The sequence below is a fragment of the Phascolarctos cinereus genome, unplaced genomic scaffold (assembly GCF_003287225.1).
Source record: "Phascolarctos cinereus isolate Bilbo 61053 unplaced genomic scaffold, phaCin_HiC Scaffold_3;HRSCAF=262, whole genome shotgun sequence".
Lineage (NCBI taxonomy): Eukaryota > Metazoa > Chordata > Mammalia > Diprotodontia > Phascolarctidae > Phascolarctos > Phascolarctos cinereus.
The window spans coordinates 80,595,315-80,619,356 of NW_027555736.1; the positions used below are offsets into that span (position 1 = coordinate 80,595,315).

The 24,042-nt window shown below is 36.9% G+C and overlaps 1 protein-coding gene across 2 annotated transcripts in view; it reads right to left on the reverse strand.

Annotated features, from left to right (window-relative positions):
* Positions 1-24,042, reverse strand: part of TNKS2 (tankyrase 2) — a 57,908-nt gene that overhangs the window by 33,110 nt on the left and 756 nt on the right. For both annotated transcript variants that reach the window (XM_020964100.2, XM_020964099.2), the window contains exons 2-8: positions 8,836-9,060; positions 7,542-7,637; positions 6,076-6,112; positions 5,657-5,732; positions 5,050-5,144; positions 3,050-3,116; positions 1,019-1,205 (exon numbers count right to left, since the gene is read on the reverse strand). In XM_020964100.2, coding sequence (XP_020819759.1) covers positions 1,019-1,205; positions 3,050-3,116; positions 5,050-5,144; positions 5,657-5,732; positions 6,076-6,112; positions 7,542-7,637; positions 8,836-9,060 — 783 coding nt within the window. The remainder of the gene's footprint in view (positions 1-1,018; positions 1,206-3,049; positions 3,117-5,049; positions 5,145-5,656; positions 5,733-6,075; positions 6,113-7,541; positions 7,638-8,835; positions 9,061-24,042) is intronic.

Below are 24,042 nucleotides of genomic sequence, written 5' to 3' on the forward strand. Positions count from 1 at the left end.
CCAATCAGCTTGTTCAGGAATGAACAAAACAGACAGCATGTAAGTTGGATTTGACTTCTTTATTAACAGTTCGTGAAGTGTTCAGTTTTTAGTATTCACCTTTAGGGGAAGAGAGCAAGGCCTACTAGTAGCTGTCAGTTTTGCTAGTTCCTATGGAGCAAAGAAGGGCTTTGACAATTTGAGATTCCCCAGAAGCCACCAGCTGATTAAAAAGTAGCATTTTCTCAAGGTTCACCATAATTCTACTTCAATATTGTAAAATTTCAGCTTAGTAAATTTTAACTTGTGAAATCACTATCCTCTATTATTTCCAGAGCCTTAGGGGATATGTGAACATTCCAAACATACTATCTAATTTATCACCTATCTGTACCTAAAGGTGAACACATACTTCAGTGATGAGCAATGGAAAATGAGACTTCAGAACCATTTTTACTACCACAGAAATGTTAAACAACATTATAAAAGCAGTTCATAGAATGATAAAGATTTAGAGTTGGAAGAGACTAGAGATCTAGTCCAATTCTCTCATTTTATAGATGAGGAAACTGAGGCCCAGAGAGTTTACATGACTTGCCAAAGGTCACAAAGGTATTAAGCAGCAGAGCCAGGATCCAAACCTAAGTCCTCTGACTCCAATTTTATATTCAGAATAAAATAACTCAGAAGTCTTATTTAAAACAAATTGAGGAAATTGTTTTAATCACAAAAATCTCATCAACATAGACACATGATTCATAAAGCTCATTTGAAAATAGTTAATATATTTAAATATTTTCATAAACTGAGTAAGAGAAGCATATTCCCTTCAAGATATTTTAGTTTTCTGTTTAAAGGAGATGCCCCTGAGTTTTTTTTTTTTGCTCCCGAGTTTTAACAGGTACTATTCCAAGAGGGAAAAACTCTACATGTCTACAGTAAAAGAAAATGTTCTATATACACTAAACATATTTTAGAAGTGAACAACTTTAGCAAAACCACAAGCACTCTAGTTTAACATTCATCAACATATACTCACAAGCTAATCTTTCTTTTAGCTGAGGTGTGGGAGCCAAATCAATGGCACTTTTATTGTGACAATTTAGCAATGTTGGATCTGCACCATAGCTTAACAGGAGAGAACACACTTCAACTCTATTCTTAGATGCTGCTTCATGTAGAGGTGTGAACTGCCACAAATCCATTGCATTCACACAAGCACCATGCTAGAAGTAAAGCACATAGTTAACATTTAGTTTTAAACAGAAGTTATGGTTATTAGTATTGTAAAATATTTTTATATACAGGTCATTAACAATTTAAATGGGCTATTTTAGACCGGAAACATCTTTTCCACAAAAATGTCATTATATAGGTTCCCATTAACCTATAAATGCTTACTTAACTCAGAAAATAGCTTACGTGTGTAATGTATGTGTATGTGATATTTAAAATCAGCAAATCTCAGAAATTAGAAAAGACCTTAAGAGGTCATTCAATCCAACCTTCCACCTACTATATAGTACTGACATCCACAGCTTTCGTATATAAAGCAATTCTATTGACTTGATATTCTGCTTACATATCCTTCATTGTTGTTAGCTGTAGTTATAAGAAAGTTACTTATATTAAGTGTCTGCCTCCTTTTAAATTTCCATTCATTGTCTCTTTTGCTCTTAGGAGCAAAAAGATCAAGTCTACTTCCTCTTCAGTGTGAGAGCCCTTGAAATTATTTTGAAGATGGATAACATGTCTCCCCTAAGTCTTCTCTTCTCTAAGCTACATGCCTTATAATATCAATACATTCAACCATTTCTCATGACATCATCTGAATGCCCTTCTTTTGATAGGTCTCAATATAGCACTTAAATAAATATGGCATCTTAAATATGGCTGAGGAGGTGAGGGAAAGGACTAAAGTAATTAAGTGAGAGGAAGGACATTTAACAATCTGGGCAGGGAAGAGATATATGGAAGCCATGAGGCTAACCTTTTAACCTTCAAAAGATAGGAAGAGTTACTCGGATGCCCTCCACAGATTCTACACCCTCTGACAAATACAATCAAAAGATTTAGAATTGGAAAAATTCTTAGTAATAATATAATTCAACTCTTTGATTTTATAGATGAAACTGACAGCCTGAGAAGTCATGTAACATGCCCCAAACCACAAAGGTAGGCAGTAGCAAAGCCAAGATTTGAATCTAGATCTTAACTCTCAACCAATGTGCTGGTCATTTTCCCACAGCTGTTCTACATACAGGATAATTATAAGTTGTGGACTACCTTTAGTTCACACTAGTCTGGATAATTAAGGAAATAAAAATATAAGTACACCTTTGAAAATATGAAGCAAAATTTGTCAGCGATTATTAAAAACACAGCCACTGATTTTCTTCATGGTTAGGGACTTCAATAAGGACTGCCTTTTAAATACTATGTTTTGGGGCAGCTAGGTGGCACAGTAGAAAGAAAACCAGCCCTGCAGTCAGGAGGACCTGAGCTCAAATCCAACCTCAGATACTTGATACTTACTAGTTGTGTGACCCTGGGCAAGTCACTTAACCCCACTGCCTAGCCCCTATCCCCTTCAAATAAATATTATATTTCAGATGTTCTGAAACTTGGACTACTGTCACAAATTATGCAACTATTTAATTTGCTGATCACACAATGGCAATTTTGTCTTTGTATTAAATTATAAAGTTTATATATAATATGTATGTGTGTATGTATACATGTATACATATGTGTGTATAATAAATTATAAACCTGAAAGTTCACAGTATGGTAAGATAGTGTATATACATATAGGAATGAATTTGGGTAGCTCTTCTCTATTCCATATCAAGTTACTATCTTAAATGTAATTATACAAAGTGACTATAGGACAAGCAGTGGGGCACAATGGATAGCCTCAGAGATAGGAAGACCTGAGTTTAAGTCCTGCCTGTGACATACTGTCTATGAATCGTTTAACCTCTCAGTGACTTAGGCAACTTTTGTAAGACACGTGCCAGGGCACACAAAACATAAGAAACAAGTTTTAGAGAAATACAAAGGTACTAACCTTCACCAGAAGTTCTGTTACTTCATAATGACCATAGGAACAGGCATTGTGTAGTGGCACCAGATCTCTAAGATTTGACAGAAATACCTGTTGTCACATATGCCCTGTTTCACACATTTATGTTAACTTCATAAATTTCTACATTACAGTTTATCCTAAGTACCATCTGTGGAAAATTGCTGAGGCAAGACTATTTTTCAGTAACTAGGAACACTCAAAACCAACTCATTTTGAAAGAGGGTTTACATAAAATAAGTGTCAAATCTACTTTAACTTAGCTAAACAGCATAATTAAAAGAACAAACTTGTAAAAAATACTTAAAAATCCATTCAGGCTTTTCTTTGATGGCCTGAAAAAATAAAACTATTTTCTTTCTTGATATGAGTTTCCTTATTCTGATTAGCTTAAACCATAGCTAATGATTTTGTCCTGATGATACTGAATGGCTCCAAGTGGCCCTCTCTGCTTGGGCAGGGTCTATCTGGCCATAGTGGTAGGCCCTCACATACTGTTTCCTGACCTGAATTAATAAAATTTCATGCCTATCATTAAAGAGGAAGGTTTCAAATAGTTAGACCCATCAAACATGTGAAATACTGTTAGGTGAAAAGAGACTTAACTGCTACAGTTCAGGATAGGGTAGGGTTGCTTTTTATCTCCTATCAACAACGGTAATATATAAGAAGACTTGCAGAAAATACACAGGAGGCTGCAAGAAGAGCCCATTTCTGCCAAAAAAAGTTAACATGTAAAAGTACTTCATAAATCTTAAAGCATTATATAAACGCTAATAATAATTGTTAGTATTCCTTCTACCATTGCCATCACCTCCTTGGCTAAAGAACAAAGTACAATAGGCTTCTATGGAATATACAAGAAAGTAAGAGATATCTAGAAGTCAAGCATAAAAGGCTAACGCTCAATAACCCAAAGGTATTTTCTTATCCCTCTGTCTCTGTTGGCTCTATTTCCTCTTTTATTTCCTAATGTTGGCACACCTGAAAGTTTGGTCCTTGCACTGGCACTCAAGGCTTTGTATAACCTGACTGTAATCTCTTAAATTTTATTTTGCACCACTCCTGTGCTAATTCTGTTCCAACCAAGATATGAAACTCACAGTTCTCCTAATATTTCTGTCTCTGAATCTTTGCTTATGCTATTTTTCTCACAAGAAATACTGTCACCTTCCCCTTGTTGCTGTTCTAAGACCTACCCCTCCCCAAAGTCAAGCTCAAAATTCAACTGTTAGTTTTTAGTGACGACCGATCGATTTGAACTATGGCACATCTGCTTATACTACTCACTTGGCACTAAGCATAGGCCATCTTATCCTGGTAACATACCTTTTAACTTATATAGCCTAGCTCCCGAACTAGATTATAAGCTGCTTAAGGGGAAAACACCTTATATTATCTCATTATATATCTATCACAGCCAGCACAATGCCTTGTATATAGTAGACGACTTTTCATGTAAAAAAAAATCTTAACTATGTTATAAATACTAAAAAATAAATTTATGAAATGTTTCATTCACGGAACAAGCTCAAGAAAAAATAAACCGCAAGTAGCTTTCAATTTCATTAATGTTGAAATTTAATATTAAAATCACAAACTGAAAAACTAAAAACAGCCTAGTGTAACAATAGGTGAAGAGCTAAACTTTATGTTCAATATGATGGAATACTATAATGTAATTAAGAATAAAGACACAAAATATTATAAGAAGAAAGCTGAACCAGAAAATCAGTATGCACATCCTTGTTCAAAGAAAAACAAATACAAAATTACAGTGCAGAAGTACATACAGGCAATGTAAGGCTCGGAAGGAGGAAATAACTAAAAAAGCATTATAGATATCAAGATACTGAAGTTCATTTTTAAAAGTACTAATAGTTGCAATTGGTTTTATTTTTAAAAATCACAATTTAAAAAGTATTCTCTATATAACATTTAAAATGTTATCATTCTTATAATGTAGCAAATTAAAACAATCTTACCCTTTGTCTTTAGCATGTACATCAGCTCCATGTTGTAGTAACAGCTGCACAATCTTAACTCTGTTGTACCCTGCTGCTAAATGTAATGGAGTTGACTGAAATAATAAATTAGATTATTATTAATCTATCAAAATAATAATATCGGGTAAATCAGATAGATCATAGTAAAGTATAAGGAATTAAATATCAATAAAGACAAAACAGTAAAGCTTCCACAACCAGAGTTAAGTTAAATAAGATATACCAAAGCCACAAATTAAAATACAAGGTCAAAGGTAAATAATACTTGAAAAGTTCAATCAAGTAAATAGTTCTATGAAGTCAGTTTTAAAACTTAGGTTCTAAAAAGTCTATTAGAAATACTATAGACACTAAATAAGTTTGCTATTAACTTTTCTGTTAATGTAAAGTAGATACGTGAATGCCAAATGCAGGCAGTATCACCAATTTTGGTAGAATTTTATACTTGGCCTTAGTATTTTGTTTAAACAGAAATTTCTGCTCTGCTAAAACTGGTTAAAAATTTTAACCATTAAGATGAACACATTTACCAAAAACAAGTGATTTACTGCAAATGAATAAAGAAGTAATTTGTACATAGAGATACCTTTCTGCCATCACTTGCATGACAATTGACATTTAATGGTGTAAGCAGGGCCATCATTTTTTCCTCATTGCCACTCCTATAACAGAAAATAGTTTAGTAATTTACACACTTTGTGAAATCTTAACCTCACGTATACACAAACATCTACAGGAGGAAAAAAGCTATTTTTTCAAAGTTGCACTTTTTTAAAAAAACTAATTTATTTTTAGTTTTCAACATTCACTTCCATAAGCTTTTGAGTTTTAAATTTTCTCCCCATCCCTTCCCAAGACAGCGTGCAATCTCATATAGGCTCTACATATATATTCCTATTAAACATATTTTCACATCAGTCATGTTGTAAAGAAGAATTAGAACCCAAAGTTGTACTTGCAAAAAATTCTAAAAATGTCATATCATATACATTTACTTTATCTTACCTAGCACTTTCCAAGAGTTCATCTTTCTTATATTCACCTGTAAAAAATGAGTTAAGTTATGAATTTTCTGGCGGAAGGCTTTTTATTGAGATAAAGTCATTGAACAGTGAAAGAAGAACATATTGTATACTTGCTGGCCACATTAATACTTCTTTATCTGTAGGTTACTTATGTGGCAGTCTTAGCTATTTAATGCTACCTGTAAGAAGTAAGCAACAAGAAACTGAGTTGTCTAAGGACATATCACAAAGTAGAAATTTTATTTAAAGAAGATCTCTCTTAGGTTTACTCTTAATTTAAATATAACTTTAATAAGCTTGATTATCAGAAGATGATGGGATAGGATAAAGGGTTACTACTAGAGGATGACACGTAACAAGGAGAGACAGCTGACATCTAAGTAAGAAATAAAAGTAATAAAAAGCAGATCCCAAAAGCATAGCAGTTTAGGACTATTCTATAGAAGGACAAATAGCACTACACCTCTCAATAGTCCCGAAAGACATCACTAAATTATAGCAAATGGAAAAAGTTGTAATTTCTACTCACTATAAGGGCCCATAAGTCATCTCCCCGCACACCCACCACCCCAAAACCCATGCCATTAGATCCTGTTTAACATGTAACACATTTTAGAAAGAAATCCATTAAAATGGTTTTTTAAAAAAAGGTCCTTAAATGGGGCAGCTAGGTGGTACAGTGGATAGAGCACCAGCCCTGGATTCAGGAGGACCTGAGTTCAAACGTGGCCTCAGACACATAACACTTACTAGCTGCGTGACCATGGGCAAGTCACTTAATCCCACTGCCTAGCCAAAAAAAAAAAAAGGTCCTTAAAAGAATAAGTTTCAGTTGTTGGAAAAAGTATCTTAATAGGAACAGCTTATTTCCTGATTGTGCTACCAAAAATGAGGTACCTTTTTGTAATTAAAAAATACCTTGAGTAAGAATAATACTTGGAGAATTTTTTTTTTTGCATGACATGGCAGTGATATAAACATATATGCAGTACTTAACTTACTGGGCTTGGAAGCCAGAAGACATGGATTCCAGCTCTGGCCCCACACTAGCCTGGCCATCCTGGACAAGATGCTTAACTATATTAAACCTTAATTTCTTCATTTAAACAACATGGTTAATGATATTTCCTTTTTTTTTTTGGCAATGGGGGTTAACTGATTTGCCCAGGGTCACTAAGCTATTAAGTGTTATGTGTCTGAGGCCGCATTTGAACTCAGGTCCTCCTGAGTCCAGGGGTGGTATTCTACCCACTGCGCCACCTAGCTGCCCCCAATGATACCTGTTTTATAAACACCCAGGGCTGTTGTGAAATGAAATAGTATGTAGTACTTCTTTATAATACATTCACGCACCAGGTATTATCATTGAGGGGGAAAAAAGCCTATTTACTGAAGACTTTGTTCCTTATATTCATTCTGAAATATCAGAATAGACCAATGCCTTACCAGTTAACACTGCTTTTGCAGATGGATCTGCCAAATCCAATGCTGTTCTTCCATCTGTATTACGAATGGTTGGCTCAGCTCCATGCTGCAAGAGGACTGCAAAATAGCAGATATGTTTTTCTAATGAGAAGAACTTGATGATTTTGCATTCAGAAATTAGTATTTTCAAAAGCTCTGGCCCAGACAAAGCCCTGAAGATGCTCAAAGGTTCTTTGTCTTAATGACATTACTATAAATTCCACATTGGTTTGTTATGCCTGACATATTAAATATCTATTCAGACACATAGTCCATTTATCTATTAAGTATCCTTATAAACTACATTCATATAAGGCAAGAGCTCTAAAAAACAAATTATCATTACTACCTAGGATTCAAATATTACCACATAAAGATTTCTCTCATCTAATAAACCAGATTCAACAAGCAAAATTTGCTTACAAATTAAATTTCTCTAAGTGATCCTAATTCCACAATAAAATTGGAAATGTACTTTGCCAGAAAAAACTGTTGGCCTTCTAGATAGACTCTATTTTGTTACACTGCATTTATATTTTTCATTAGCTGAAAATATGTATGTTGTCAAATATTCTTTGAGGTATTCAGGGTGATATAGCTAATGAAGAAAAGAGAGATCAGCCCTGTTAACCAAAGTCCCCTTAACAGCCCTTACAAACAAACTGAAGAGCTTTATGATACTTTCTAAACTGTCTTATGTAAAGTCGTCTGAAGCCCTTGGGATATGTTCACAAAACATAGTGATATGGGATGCTGTTCAGTTACTATTTAACCGCAGTGTGGGTGCCTGACCCCAACAAGCTGGTTTTACCTTCTAGCCCCAAAGGCTTCAGTCATTTGCACTGTTTGAACACTTTCTTCTAGGTCCTACTTCCCTGGTACTTCTCTCTTGTCAACAGAGTCACTTAGTTTAGACAGGTTCAGTGAAACAAAACGCAAACTGAGAGAAACTCTTAGTGGAGAGGAACAAGGAGACCATTTACAAAAAGAAATTCCTATTATTTACCAACAGACCATATACACAGTCTTGTCAATTATTCTTCTGAAATATCTCACCTCTTTCACCTTTGGTGTTTGTACCTCCAAAGAGCCAGGCATACAGAAGGCAGTTAATAAATGTTTGTAGACTGGCTATCTTTTTTTTTCCTCCCCATTTCCAGAGCCCTTACCTAGGTTCTCAGCATCTCATATTACTTTTATTAAAATTCAGTCTAGCAAAATTTGAACATAACAAATAAATCCTGAATGAAGATTCTTCAAGGAAGTAAAGGATTACCTATGCAAACATCAATCTTTCCTTTAATTGCAGCTTCATGCAGGGGAGTATAATTCCAGTTATCCCGAGCATTTGGGTCTGCACCATGTCGCAAGAGGAGATTGACAACTTCAGCGTGACCAAAGGAGCAGGCATTATGGAGAGGAATAAGACCCCCATCATCACGAGCCTGGACATTAGCGCCATTTTGTAACAAATATTCAACTACATCTTTCCGACCAAAACCTAGGAGAAAAGCACATGTTATATGTAAACCTTCAGATGCTGCATCCAAAAGCAGATTCTCAAAATGCTGACTTATTTGAAAACTTATTTTTAACACTTATGTCAATATACTTTTAAAAAATATCCACTTTTGACTTCTTGCCAAGATAGCTGCCTGAATGGGAGGCAGACTGCCTAGTTCCCACAGACTTACTTTAGCAAAACCCTGAAATTCAAACCAAACAGAATAATCAAGAAATCCAATGAGAAAATACAGTAAGTAATTTCTCCCACCCCCGAAATGCCTAAGAGATCAACAGGAAAGGGATAGCCCTAACCATCTCTCCCCTTTTCCCCCTCCAAAAGCTAGCACCAGTCCAATCTCTCATCATGTGACCAGAGACAACCAGGGACACAGATATTGAGCCTGCAAGGCTCTCTATAGGCAGCAAGAGCAGAAAGCTGCCCTGAAACAGCCCCAGCATAATAAAAAAATTCTTGGGACAGAAATGTTGAAAGGATCTTAGAGAAGAGTAGGTTCGTACTAGGATACAACAGGCCCAAGGGTTCTCAGATCCCTAACACTCTGTCCTGAATGGCCAGAGAAAGCCCTGAAGGTCCAGCACTTTGAAGCTCAAAGATGCAGGAAGATATAACTCTAGGAGGTGGAGGTCAGCTCAGGAACCCAGGGTAAGACCTAGTCCTGGCTGACTACCCCATTCAAAAATTCAGCAAAGAGTGGAGGCTGGCCCTATCACAAAGCCTCAATTCAGGAACTAAAGCTGGAGAGATGAGTAAATTAAAAAAAGTATAAAAATTATTGCAAATCTACATAGCTGCCAAAAGAAAGTAACTTCATGACAACCTCGACTAAAAAAAAAAAAAGGAAGGAGTAAGTACATGAGAAGGGAAAGTCTGTCAATCAATCAATATTAAGTATATACTCTGTGCCAGGCACTGTGCTAACCAGCACTGGAGTTACAAATTCAGGGAGTTTAGCCACAAAAAAGAGAAGACATATAGAATAGGGAATGGATGGATCAAGTGAAGTTTTTTTTGAGAATGGGGAAGATATAGGCATGTTTATAGGCAGTAAGGAAACATCCAGCAGACAGGGAAAGATTGAAGATAAGTGAAAAAAGTGATGACGATAGAGGAGGCAATGTGTTGGAGAAAATGGAATAAAAAAGGATCACTTGTGCATGGAAGGCCAACTTATCATATGAGATGGGTGGAGGCAGTGGCAGAGAAAGTGGCTAACCTTAGTGAAGCAATGGACTCCCTAAAAGCTAGAAAAGACCAAACAGAAATCAGTAAGAAATATTAGAATAAAATCAAGATTGAAAAAATAAAAGAAAATGAAAGATATCTGATGCCAAAACAATTGACCTGGTAAACAGATCAATAGGAGATAGCTTTTGGAGGGAAAAAAGTATGGATACTATATTTCAAGAAATCATAAGGAAAACTACTTAGATTTATCAGAAGCAGAAGGCAAATGTGAAAATAAGAATTCGCTAATCACTTCCTGGGAGGGAAGAACCTAAAAAAGGAAAAGTCCCAGAAATATCACAGTCAAAATCCAGAGCTCCGGGTAAAAAGAAAGAAAAACAACAACCACACAACCAAACAAAACTCAAGTGTCTAGAAAAAAGTAACTTCACATACCAACGGACCAATCAGTCAGTATAACACAAGACCTGAAAGCTACTACTAAAAATGAGAGATCTTGGTATACAATATTCCAAAAGGCAAAAGACAAAAGTTTTAGAACCAAGAATGACTCATGCAGGAAGATAAGTTTACTCCTACTGGGGAGGGAAAAAAAAATCTATCCCTAGTATAATCCAAGACTTTTAAGCATTTCTGATTAAAACACCAAAGTATGTAGAAATTTTGAAATACAAACACAAGAGTCTGAAGATAAATTTATTTGAGCAACTGGAAGGAACTGTATAATGTAGTGCTAACATTCTAATAAGGAGAGAACGTGTGTCCTTAATGTCTTTGAAGGGTACTGAAGGAGTTAAATGAAAAACCAGTACTCCTGAAGGTGGGATTGGTTCTGTTCTGAGGATATGAAAGGTGAAAAAAAAAGGCAGCACAAAGGGAATACAATCGTGTAGAAAGGAGAAAGGGGGTGGAACTTGCTAAATAATTATTTTTGTGATTAGGATGTGTGAGAAGTGCATACAAACATGGAAGGCATCAGATGAACTTCACTTACCTGAAATAGGCAAATAAGAGTGAAACAGACACATACAAAGAATTTGATACAGAAATACATCAAACTCAATAGGAAAATAAGCAAGGGACAGAGGAGGGGTGGCATTACCAGGGAGGAAACGACAGGCTTCCTGATCATGAAGGAAAGAGAAAAGGGAGAGAGGGAACAAAGAACTACAATCTAAGGTAGTCCCTTAGATTGCCTCTTATAGACAACTGGGTAATGGCTGAACAAAGTGTGGCATGTGAATATAACAGAACATTATCGCACTGTAAGAAACGAGATAAGTGCAAAGGATCTTAGGTAGTATGAACTGCCAGAGCAAAGTGCGTGTAACTAAGAGAACAATTTATACAAAGACAGCAACACTGTAAAGACAACTCTGAAGAACTCTGATCTATATAATGACCAACTATGTCTCTAGAGAACTTATGATGAAGCATGTTACCTACTTCCTGAAGAGAGGTGACGGATATAAGATATAAAGTCACACACTTTGAATAGGGCTACTGTTCTGATTGGTTTACATGACTACACCAAATGGTTAGGTTTTTTCTCTCTTCTTTTTCAATGGGGCAGAGAGGAGAAGATGACGACAGGGAAGGAAGAGTTAACGATAGTGATGTTAAATATGAGACCACTGAAAGCTTTAAAAAATTGAATAAAAGCAAATGGAAATTCAGAAGGAAGCACAGATAAGCCAGGCAACTTGAAAGTAATATGCACAATTTTACACACACACACACACACACACACACACACAGAGTAAATGATATGAAATAAGACTCATGGTTTTATTAAGAATCCACTTTTTGTTTTTTATTGTGAATATGGAAACTTTTTGGTGTTTAAAGTTCAGAATAAAAACATTTAAAAATATTTACTTCTGCATCTTTCATCATAGATTAGACTGTGTCCTTTGAAGTCCCTGTGATTATCGTGTTGCCACTTGATGAGCAAACCATGCATAACACTGAGTGTGTGCGCGGCTGGCTGGCTTCAAGAACATACGAACTCGGAGGGCAGCTGGTCGCCTCGTTCAAAGACCCTCTGTGTGGCTCATGAGCATCAGCAGACTCAATCGTAGGCCTAGGAGGAACACTATCTCCAAGCACACCTAGTCCAACCGTACCTGAACAAATCTGCTTTATAATATATCTGATAAAGGACACTCTTCCCTACAGAAGCGCAGTGTTTCATTTTTGGACTGCTTTAATTCTTCGGGAGGTTGTCCTTATACCGAGTTTAGGTTTGCCTTTTTCAAATTCTACCCTTTACTCCTACTTGTCTTTTGGAGCCAAGCAGAACAGCAGAACAGTCTACTCTCTTCCACATTTAAAATAAATTAATTTCCCCTCTTATTTGCAGGATCATGCTATTTTTGTTAACACATCTTCACTTAAAAACAGCTTCTACCATTTGTTATAAGATCCTACATGTCTTTTAATGTGTGAAGGTTGTATAATGGGTACAATGTACACGTTATCGGGGAAAACTGCCAATATTTATTTAAGATTGCCAATACTAAGATTGGTTACAGATACTGGAGGAAAACAATTCATATTAAGTATTTTGTGCGGATCTGTTCTCTCCACATTTTCTCCCTTGGTGAAAAGAAGAGCTGACATTTCATAGTGCTTCAAGGTTTGCAAACTATTTTACACAGACTGTTTCTTAATTTCATCATTTTAAAGACAGGGAAACTGATGCTCCAAGAAGTTAAGTGATTTGACCATGGCACGGCTAGAGTCAGATGTAGTATTTGAATCCAGGTCTTCCAGACTCCAAATTCAGCACCCTATTCATGAGACCATGAGGTACCTCTGATATTATCTAATCCAATTGATTAAATTTTCTCCATAAAGATGCCTCCCATATATACCACTAGTTTTCTCCTAAATTCCATTTCTGCACTGCCCATGGTCTGATGGTTATTTCCATCTGGATGTCCCACTCAAACACAACATGTCAAAATCAAACTTATTCTCTTTTCCTGCATTTATTTTATCTGAAGTTTGTTCTACCAGTAAGCTCCTTAAGAGTAAGGACTATTTCATTTTTGTCTCTGCAACCTAGCACAATGCCTGGTACAGAATTGGAACACAACACCTTTCAGTCAACAAGCATTTATTAAGCAGCTAGGTGGAGCAGTGAACAGAGTGAAAGGACCTGGAGTCAGGAAGAGCTGAGTTGAAATCTAGCCTCAAGACACTTACTACCTGAGTGACTCTAGGTATGTCATTTAACCTCTGTCTGCCTTAGCACCCCATCTGTAAAATGGAGATAATAATGGCACCTATCTCCCAGGTTAGTTGTTAGGATAAATGTGATAATTATAAAGTGCTCTTCAAACCTTTAAGTGCTAAGCTATCAGGATACAAAGAAAGGCAAGAATAGTTCCTACCCTAAAGGAATTCACATTCTAATGGTGGAGAAAATATATAAATAACTATGTACAAGTCAGTCAGTCAGTCAGTCAATAAGCACTTATTTAAGCACCTACTACGTGCCAGACACTGTGATAAGCACTGGGGACAAGGAAAGGCAAAAGACAATCCCTACTCTCACAAACACAGACCACATACAATTATATACACACAAGATATATGTCTGTGTACACACACACACACAAACACACGCGCGCGCGCGAAATAAACGAGAGAATCAAGAGAGGAAGTCACTAGCATTGAGGCTTTTAAAGCCAAGTTCCCTGCCTATAATTTTGCATGTTATGCTTGAACTTCATGAAGGCATATGAAAAAGAATTATGCTCCTGTGGATAAATGGAGACATGTGGGCTAAATGATAGTAGTTTGATGGGATCTGAAGCTGCTCAGATAAGAAGATGTCAACCTGGAGGGAGTTCTTGAATAGTCACACAAAATTGCAATTTATTTGATTATTCTGGTAGAGAAGATGGAAGTGAAGCCTTCTGTACAAGGTAGGATTTGGGCTGAGTCTTGAAGGAATCAAGGAAAACTAAGAGGTAGAGGTGAGGATGAACATTCTAGGTACAAGGGGACAGCCAGCCACTGTAAAGATACAGAGCCAGGAATCTCAAATGAGGAACAGAGTGAGGAACCACAAGCAGGCCAATTTAGATGGATCACAGAGTATGTTGAGGAGAATAAAATATAAGAATTCTGGAAAAGCAGGAAAGGGTCAGGTTGTGAGGAGATTTAAAGGTCAAACAGAGGGCTTCAATTTTATTTTGGAGATGACAGTGAACCACTGGAATTTACCGGGGGTGTTTTGTTTTTGGGTTGGTTTTTTTTAGATACAGATAGACCTGGGCTTTAGGAAATCACTGTGACAGATGAGTACAAGATGAACTGGGGTAGAGAAAGACTTGGTACAGGGAGACTAATTAGATTATTGTAATAGTCCAGATGAGTGGTGATGAGGCATTGTACTAGTGTGGTGGCTGTACGAATGGACAGAAGGGGCCATATATGAAAGAAAGAAATGTTGAGATCTGGTAAGGATAGGATATGTGGTGTTAAGAATGAAGAATCAAGGATGACATTGAAATTGTGAGCCTGGATAACTGGAAGGATGGTGTCCCAGATCAGGCCTGCACAACCAGCAGGGTCTGCCAAAGGATTTCAGGCGGCCCTCAAAAAATGTAGAGGAAAACATCCTCTACATTTTGGCAAACAGGCTGTAGGCTGTGCAGACCAGTCTGAGATAGTAATAAGGAAAGTTCAAAACGGTGGGAGGGGATTGGTAGGAAATTAAGAGTTCTATTTTGGATACGTAGAGTTTGAGATGCCTATAAAACATCCAGTATGAAATGTCCAAAAGGCAGCTTGACCGTAATTCAGGAGAGACATTTATTTAATTTCCCCTTATATTGACCTTAGCTACTTCTGCTAATGGCTCTACTATTTTCTCACTCACTCCAGCTGATAACCTCTCATGCTTGACTGATCTCTCATTTTATGATCTTAACAGTCTGCCAAATCTTTTTGATTTTGTCTTCAAAATATCTCTGGTATCTGTTCATTTTTCTCTATTTCACACACCACATCAGGGCCTTTCTCATCACTTGCCTGGATTCAACTTTACAAGTCTCCACCATGACTTAGGAATTGCAGATAGAAAAACAAATATTAAACAGTTTTTGATCTATTGGAAAGAAAGCAACACATACGTAGGTTAAATAAATCTACCATAGTGACAACAAAATAAACTAGAGCATACATAAGACATGTCACTTTCATGCTTGAGTCTTCAGTGGCTCCCTATGGCCTCTAGTATAAAATGAAACTTCAGCCTGGCACTTACAGCCCTACACAATTGTGTTCCAATCTGCCTTTTTAGTCTTATTTCAATCTTCTCTTACCAAATCGGTCAAACCGAATTACTAGCTAATTTTTGAATTCAGCCTTTTATTTTTGACTAGGGATATGACCCACATCCCTATTTGTTCACACAAGCAGTCAGTCCCCCATGCCTTAAATGTCCTCCTTCTTTAGCTCTCAGAATCCTTATCATCCTTCAAGAGTTATTTTAGCTGCCATCTCCTTTTCTGAAGCCTTCCTCTATCCCCCATTTGTAACACTCTGCTTCCCCAAATTACCATATACATATATATGTACATGCATGTATGTGTGTGTATAGATATAAACATACATATATAAGGGATACATATGTGTGTTTATGTATCCTAGCACAGTGCCTTTCATACTGTATGAATGAATAAAAGAAAAGCATTTATTAAGCACTTGCTATATGCAAAGCACTAGGCTTTAGAAATAGAAAACTGAGACAATTCCTACTCTTGAGGAGCTCATTTTTTAACGGGGGAGACAAAGATACAGGAGGGTTAGGCCACAGGGACTTAACAGATATGCTTGTTGAAAAACTGAATTAATTCCTTGATCAAAACAACCCTTTAAGGTGTCAGGTTAATTACTACTATCTCTGTAACCTTGGACGAGTCATTTAGCTTCTCTGGAGCCTCATTTGTAAAACGGGATAACATCTCCTTCACCGGCCCCCAAAGAATTGTTACACAATAAAGCAGGATATAAGTATCAGATATTTTTCTTGTACCTGTAATCAATATTAACACTATCAGTAATTGATTATAGAAATGAAGGGCTAACAAGAAAAATTAAGATTTTGTTTAGTTATTTCAATGACTTATCACATATGATATTAATAATATTACCTTGTGTAAGGTTACTGGTATATAATGACAAGTTTAAATTCTGAACATTTTAAATGACTTTCAGAAACAGCAAAAATAAAAATTTTTAAGAAAATATATCTAAAGTTTCATTTAGTCCAACAGCTTTTTTTAAGGGGAAAAAGATTATTTATTTTGGGGAAATACGATCACTAGAACTTTTAATTTACCTTTGAAAATCACAAGTATAAAACAAACCAAAAACATACATGTAAAAAAACCTGCACCAGTTTTTGTTGTCATTGATGAACTTTATTAATGATGCAAAGTTGGAAACATTTAGATCTCACATATGTTTGTTTGTTTGTTTGTTTTGGCTAGGCAATGGGGTTAAGTCACTGACAAGGGTCACACAGCTAGTAATTGTTATCTGTATGAGGCCAAATTTGAACTCAGGTCCTTCTGAATCCAGGGCCATTGCCCTAGCCACTGCGCCACCTAGCTGCCCCACACTCTCACATATGATATGAGGCCCAACAGAGAGTTGTATTCCTACTAAATTTACTCTCTAGTTATTATAAAAATACAATGTTGAGGGTTTCAATTCAAACATTTATGAAATGTCTATGTGTAAAAAATGAAACAGTTTTGGCCCTCAAGAAGCTTATGTTACATGAGGGCTGGGAGGCAGAAAGAGGATGAGACACATCTTGTACATAAATAATTCCAAGCTGATACAAAATAATACAAAACAATTTTGAGGATGAAAGAGTATTAACAAGTGCACATATGCCTTTGAAAGCTTATGCAGGGGAGAAGACCTGTATGCAGTTTAGGTTTACCATTAGCTCAGTTTCTATCCCCTCTTGATTTATTTTCCTAAGCTTCCTAGCATGGATATGAAATTAGTTAACTGAGAAAAGACAAAAGTTTAGTACTGCATGGAAATAACTATGATGATGGTGCTACTCTGACAAGAAACATTTATTAAGAGCATATTAAGTATCTGGCATTGTGCTAAGCACTGTGGACACAAAGACAAAAGTTAAATAAATATTCCCTTGAGTATGTACATTATAGTCTAGTGGTCCTTTTGGGAGGAAGACACTAGTAACTGGTGGAATCAGGAAAGATTAAATGTAAAAGGTGGCTGCTAGACCTGAATCTTGAAGGCAGCCAGGGATTCTTTGACATGGACTTGAGTAAATTCCAAGAGCAGGTGACAGCCAGTGAAAATGAACTGGTAAGAGATACTGCTTTATGTGAACAAGAATAAGAAGGCTGGATCTCTGAGTGTGGGAGAGGGAGTAATATGTAATAAAGCTGGAAATGTGAGCTTTGTGAAGGCTTTTAAATGCCAAAAAATAGGGGTTTATATTTGATCCTAGAAATAATGAAGAGGCACTGGAGTTTGTTGAACAAGGATGTCAGATTTGTACTCTAGAAAAACCATTTACGTAAGCTATGTGGAGGGACAGATCGAAGTAGGGAGAGATCTGAACCAGTTAGAATAATTAAGAAGTAATTGCAATAGTCCAGGCAAGAGGTGTTGAGGGTCTGAACTACAGAGGTGGCCATGTGAGTAGAGAAAAGGGGACAGATATAAGAGACACTATGGCAGTAGAAATGATATAATCTGGCAAATGGCTGGATGTGTGTGGAATGACAGTAAGGAGTCAAGGATGACACTGAAGCTGAGAACCTGGATTACCGGAAGGACAGTGGTGCCCTCAACAGAAATATGTTAATCTCGAAGAGGGGCAGATCTAGCATAAAAGACAATGTATTTTGTTTTGGACCCTGAGGTCCATTTAAAAAAAAATTCTGCATCCTTAGCATCTAGTATATGACCTAGTATAGGTCTTCTATTAATGCTTGTTCTATTGGGGAAATCACGTACATACTTATACAGGAATAGAGAAAAGGTGAGAAATGGGATACCAAGAATTGGGAGGCTCAGGAAAGGCTTCATGTAGAAGCTGGCACTTGAAATCTTAAAGGAAACTAAGGATTCTAAGAAATGAAGATAAGGGGAAAGTGCATTCCAGATATGGGAAACAGCCAGTACAAAGAATGGAGATGGTAAATGGAGTGCTATGTATGTAGAAGGCCATACTGGACCATTCAGTACATGAGGAGGAATAGTATGTAATAAGGCTGGGAAGGTAGGTTGGAGCTCTCCTTCCCCAAATTTCCTATGCCTGTGGTCTTAGCACAGTAAAAACAGAAGGCTTCTGCCCTTAAGTTCAGAAAGTTGTTCCAGTGTTTATTTCTTCTTATAGGGCTCTGTCCCTACTCTTCATTTCACCTCCCCTGGTCCCCTTCTGTTTGTAATCTTCACAGCTCTACCACTGCTACCTCTTCTCTCTTGAGGGATTAGGTAGCATTTATCTAGGTAATGATCATTCAACTGGAAGATGGTGCTCTGCAGGGAAACCGAGGCATCAAAGTTAGACAGGTGAGAAAATTCTCCATTTTCTTTTATAAAGAGTGATACAATCTTTCCTCTCTGAGGACTTCCTCAGCTGGGTCAACACCATACAGCATTTATAGTCTATGGCTCAGTGAATTTATAGAAAGAGCAGCAAGGTTTCTTGCGTGAGAAATGGGAACATCATGTGCCAAGTGAATCAAACCACTGCCACCACCTTCCCTGAGACCCAGTGGAGAAGACCCTAACACTATGCCCAAGAGCTGGGAAAGTGACATCGCTCCCCTTTCCCCACCCCCCACCCCACTGCCACCACAAAAGGGACTAACCTTTTGGAAATATGACCTGTGGATGCTATAGCACACCAAAGCTTCTTCCATTCCTCCCCCCTAGCCACAGGTACTGAAGACTCATCTAACAAAGTTCTTACCACTAAAGTCCTTGACACTTACAAGCTGTTCAACTCAGAAACAAATACTGTTTTATCAATGGAAGTGAGGCAAAAGAAGATGAATTCTAAGAACTAGGGGGCCTTTCCATCTGAAGACTCCTGTATGTGTTGTCTTCCCTTATTAGAATGGGGAAGTCTTGCTTTTCTATTTATATCATCAGTGCTTTATGCACAATGAGGGCTTAATATATGCTCTCTCATTCAGTTTTCTTTTACCCTCTCCTTCTGTCTACATTTCTTTCTTGTCTCTTGTGTCTCTGCTCACTCTGGAGTTACTTGAAAAGATTGGCCCTTGAATTGGAGCCCTTCCCTTTCTTTCTTGTCAATCAACCAGGAAACATTTATTAAGTGCCTGTTGTGTGCCAGGCATTGTGCTAAGTGCTGGAGACACAAAAAGAGGCAAAAGAAAGCCCTTGCCCTCAAGAAGCTTAGAATCTAACACAGGTAATGTTCAGAAAATTAAGGAACCACAGCATATCAGTTGTATGGACTTTCTTCAGTTCTTTAAATAATTTCAAAAAGGTCCTGTATTCTTCTTTCTTAATTCCAGATTTAGAACCATTCTGGACATTCAAAGTTCAGAAGACTGGTTCCCTTATTCTACCTGATTAAGGAAAACTCCAAAAGAAAACCATGGCTTATTAATATTTATCATTATTAGAATCAAGCTTTTCTTTTGAAAGAGGAACTAAATGTATTTTATCCTAATATATACAATCATATTCCTCTAGTTCACATTATGGGTTACAAAAAGTCTGAATGGAAAAAAAGAGTTAAAGAATACATTATCTAAGTAAAGGATTTTGATTTCTAGGTCAAGGCTTAAAATACAGTGATGTCAGATTCCTGACCAAGAACAGAGCACAACTAACAAATGCTGGGAAGAATGTACTTTCTGAGTGCCTTGCACTAAAAAAGGTTTAAAACTAAAATGTGCTGGGGAGGAAGAAAACTGCCTAAGTACACATACCAAGCTAGATACACAGAGTAGCTACAATTCATGAATAAAGACCAGCAACCAAGACATCCAGAAGTTCCAAGAAAACAAAATCCAAGGAAATCTCCAGTGGTAAAATCCAGGGCCTCAAAAGTCTATACATAAATGTTCAAAGTTTACATAACAAGCAAGTCGAACTAGAGGTCTTAACATAAGGAGGCAAATTTAATTACAATACTATCATTGAGGCTTGATGGGATAAAATTTCTGACTGAATAGTTCTGAATAAATAATAGCCTACTCAAAAGAAAAAGGCTAATTAAAAGTAGGGTAGCATGATATAGTAAGAAGGAATACTCAGGCGTGACAATTTAGGAAGCAGAGCATGGAAGACGGCATCTTGGTTAAGGTCAATGGAAAGAGTAAAAGAAGTGTAGACCATATATATTATCACTGGAACATATTAGAGAGGTTCTGGACAGAAAAGAACAAAGTTCAAGAAACATCACAAGCCTGGCACGGAGGCATAAAATGGTGAGGCGGTACTTCAAACATTCAGTCATTTGCTGGAACAGTATCTCCACTAAAAGTAGAGCACTCAGTAACTTCTTGACTTACCTTAATGACAATTTCAGCTTTCAAAAGGTCTCAACCTTTTTATCTCAACTCTTGGGAGATTGTTAGGAGAAACAGTTTATTTTTTTTAGTTTTTATTTTTTTTAGTTTTTAGGCAATTGGGGTTAAGTGAATTGCCCAGGGTCACACAGCTACAAAGTGTCAAGTGTTTGGTCTGAGGCCACATTTGAACTCAGGTCCTCCTGACTTCAGGGCTGGTGCTCTATCCACTGTGCCACTTAGCTCCCCCCCCCAGTTTAAAATTGAGCTGATGCTTGGCAAGTATTCAAGGGAAAATTACATTTACGGATTAACAATGAAAAATAATACATGCACAGAAATGAGAATCTGACACCCAATCAGAAAATTAAATTCCATTGGTGTGTTCTTCCCTTCAGGACTTAACACACGTCCCTGGCTGAAAGTATATGCGATATAATTCTACAGTGAAAAGTATCTAAGACTCCAAAGAGTTTCCCGTTAAAAAAAAAAAGCCAACAAAGTGAAAATATAGACAAAAATTAATTCTTGCAATACTTAGTTGATCCCGCTTTTTGAAACTAGAATTTTTCTAAACATTTTTCTGGCCTTATATACATACTTAGCATGGCTCCTTTTCTGCAGTCTGTGGCCCTCATGTTAACCACTTACCACTTGGGGAGAAAAACCCATGACTTTTCTTTTATGTGATTATTTGCCTAGGAATCTAAGGAAAATGAAGTTCTCTTACTCTCCACATTGTCTCTTTTAGGGATCATCAGTTTCCATGGGTTTAACTATTATCTCTATGTGATAAGTCTACCTACCCAAATTTATACATATCCAGCTATAGTCTCTCTCCTGAGTCCCAAAACTGTATCACCAACTGGATGTCTCATAGCTCCAAATATCTAAAACAGAACTCATCTTTCTCCCCAACTTTCTCTCCAACCCCACTTCTCCCCAGAACTTCCCTATTTCTGTTAAGGGGGATTACTGTCCTTCTAGCCATCCAGGTTCACAACCTTGGAGTCCTCAACCCGGAATTCTTACCCCACATGTTGAGTCAGCTATCTCTCATATTGGTTCTCTTATCTTGGCTCACACAGCCACCACCCTTATTACCTCCGGGGAGTACTACAATAGCTTCCTAACAGTCATCTCCTACTCAAGTCTCTCCCCCTCTAATCCAACCTCTGCATAGATGCTAAAGAGATATTATTCAAAGGACAGCAGGCTTAGTAGCAGGTCACTTCCCCGCAAAAAAAAAAAAAAGCTCCAGTAGCTCCCTATTGCCTTTAGGATAAAATATATGCTCCTCTTGTTTAGCATTTAAGATCTTCAGTTTTAATTACACACTTTTTTCACACTCTAAAGTTTAGATAAATGGCTTATTTGCTGCTCCTCACATAGGACACCCTAAACCAAAAGGCATCTATTAAGCACTTACTGTATACTATGATAAGTACTAGGGATACAAAAGTCAAAATTGTATCTGTACTCTCAACTTCCATATCTTTGTATAGGCTGTCCCCCATGCCTGGAATGTATCCCACTCCTCACCTCCAACTCTTAGAATATCAATCTTCTAAGGTCAGTTCAAGTTCCTTTTTCTATAAGAGGTATTTCCTGACCCCCCCCCCAAGCTATTACTGTTTCTCCCACAAAATACCTTGTATATACTGTTGTGTACTGTTGTCTCCTACAGAACACAAGCTTACTTGAGGACAGAAATGACTTTGTTTTTCTTAATCTCCCCAGAGCTAAGTACAGTGATAGACATGGTAGACACTTCATAAATGTTGACTGATACAGAAAAATGCAGTCAATTTTTCCATGTAAAGTCAAACCTCCACCTTACACACAAGTTACTCAAAATCCTTCTTATTACAAAATACAAACATAAAAATTATGTGTATGTGTATATACACATACACACATGCTTATGTGTTCTGTTAGTTACACAGAACCATCCATGTAAAGATTCCAACACAGCTATTTACAAAATATCACTGTATTAACATTACACAGTTTATAAAATAGAGATTACAGAATTACTCTCCCAATGGAAAGAAAAAAAAGTACAAGTTTTATTCATTATTTTAAAACTAATTCTCATTTAGATTGAATTTACAAAGTTTAACTTTAAAAAAACCTCTTACATTAATCTTTACTTTTATAGCCTTTCTCCCATTCTTGTCTCCTCCTCTTCCCTTTCAAATTCTTATAATCAGCAATTGGAGGCAAAAGGTGAGGCAAGTTTAGGTGTAGGGAGATTGTTGAGAAGGCACATGAGTTCTGTGTACAAAGATGGGGGAGGAGAAACCAACATAACTGCAGACATCTAGATTTTATTTTTACTCATCTTCAAAGACCAGTTTCTACTACATGCTTTCCTTTCACACAGACTGAGTGGAATCAAATAATCTTATTTTCATATTATTAAATCAATTTGTTACTTTACTCAAAGCCAGGAAGCAGTCGTTTTGCTGTAACCCACATTGCCTAACAAGAAGTTCCTGCATGCTGGGCATGCCAAAGACAGTATCCATTGAAAAAGCCTTAGACAAAATTGTATAAAATAGGGACAGCAAGTCTTTGGTGATTCCTCCACCCTGATTTAACCTAGCATTCTCATGCTGCCCTTTCTCCCCCGTGTTTTAGTAAAAGGATTTAAAAAAGGGTAGGAGTGAGAGGAAAACTTGATTTTTGTTCAAGGAAAAGGGAAACAAGGAAACAAAAAATTAACCTAAGTTTTAAATGAAACAACATATGTGAACTTTGCAAATTGTAAGGTGATACACAAATGTCAGACTTCATTACTTCTTGGCAAATTTAAAATTTAGGTAAGCCTAGTCCCAAACAAATTCTCAAGTAGATGTATTACAGCCCACAATTTGTCCAGAATTCTTTTGTCCCACCCACTTATCAAGCTAGGCCCTTTTCTGACTACCCCACCCCCACAACCCCAAATCAGAATTTCCAAGTCCAGTGTCTAATGAGACAAGGCCAAAAGTATGCCACCAAATCTGCTAAACTTATTGTGTACTCCCTCTGTCACCCCTCCCCCCTTAACGTAATTTCTCCCTTGATTTTCTAATAGCTCTGACTGGTCCTTTCTTTTAAGTTTGCAATTTTTTATTATATCTATTTTTGTAATAAACGCTTGTTGAACTGAATTGCTCAAATCTTATTTGCCGTAACTATCACATGAACGCTGCAGGCTATT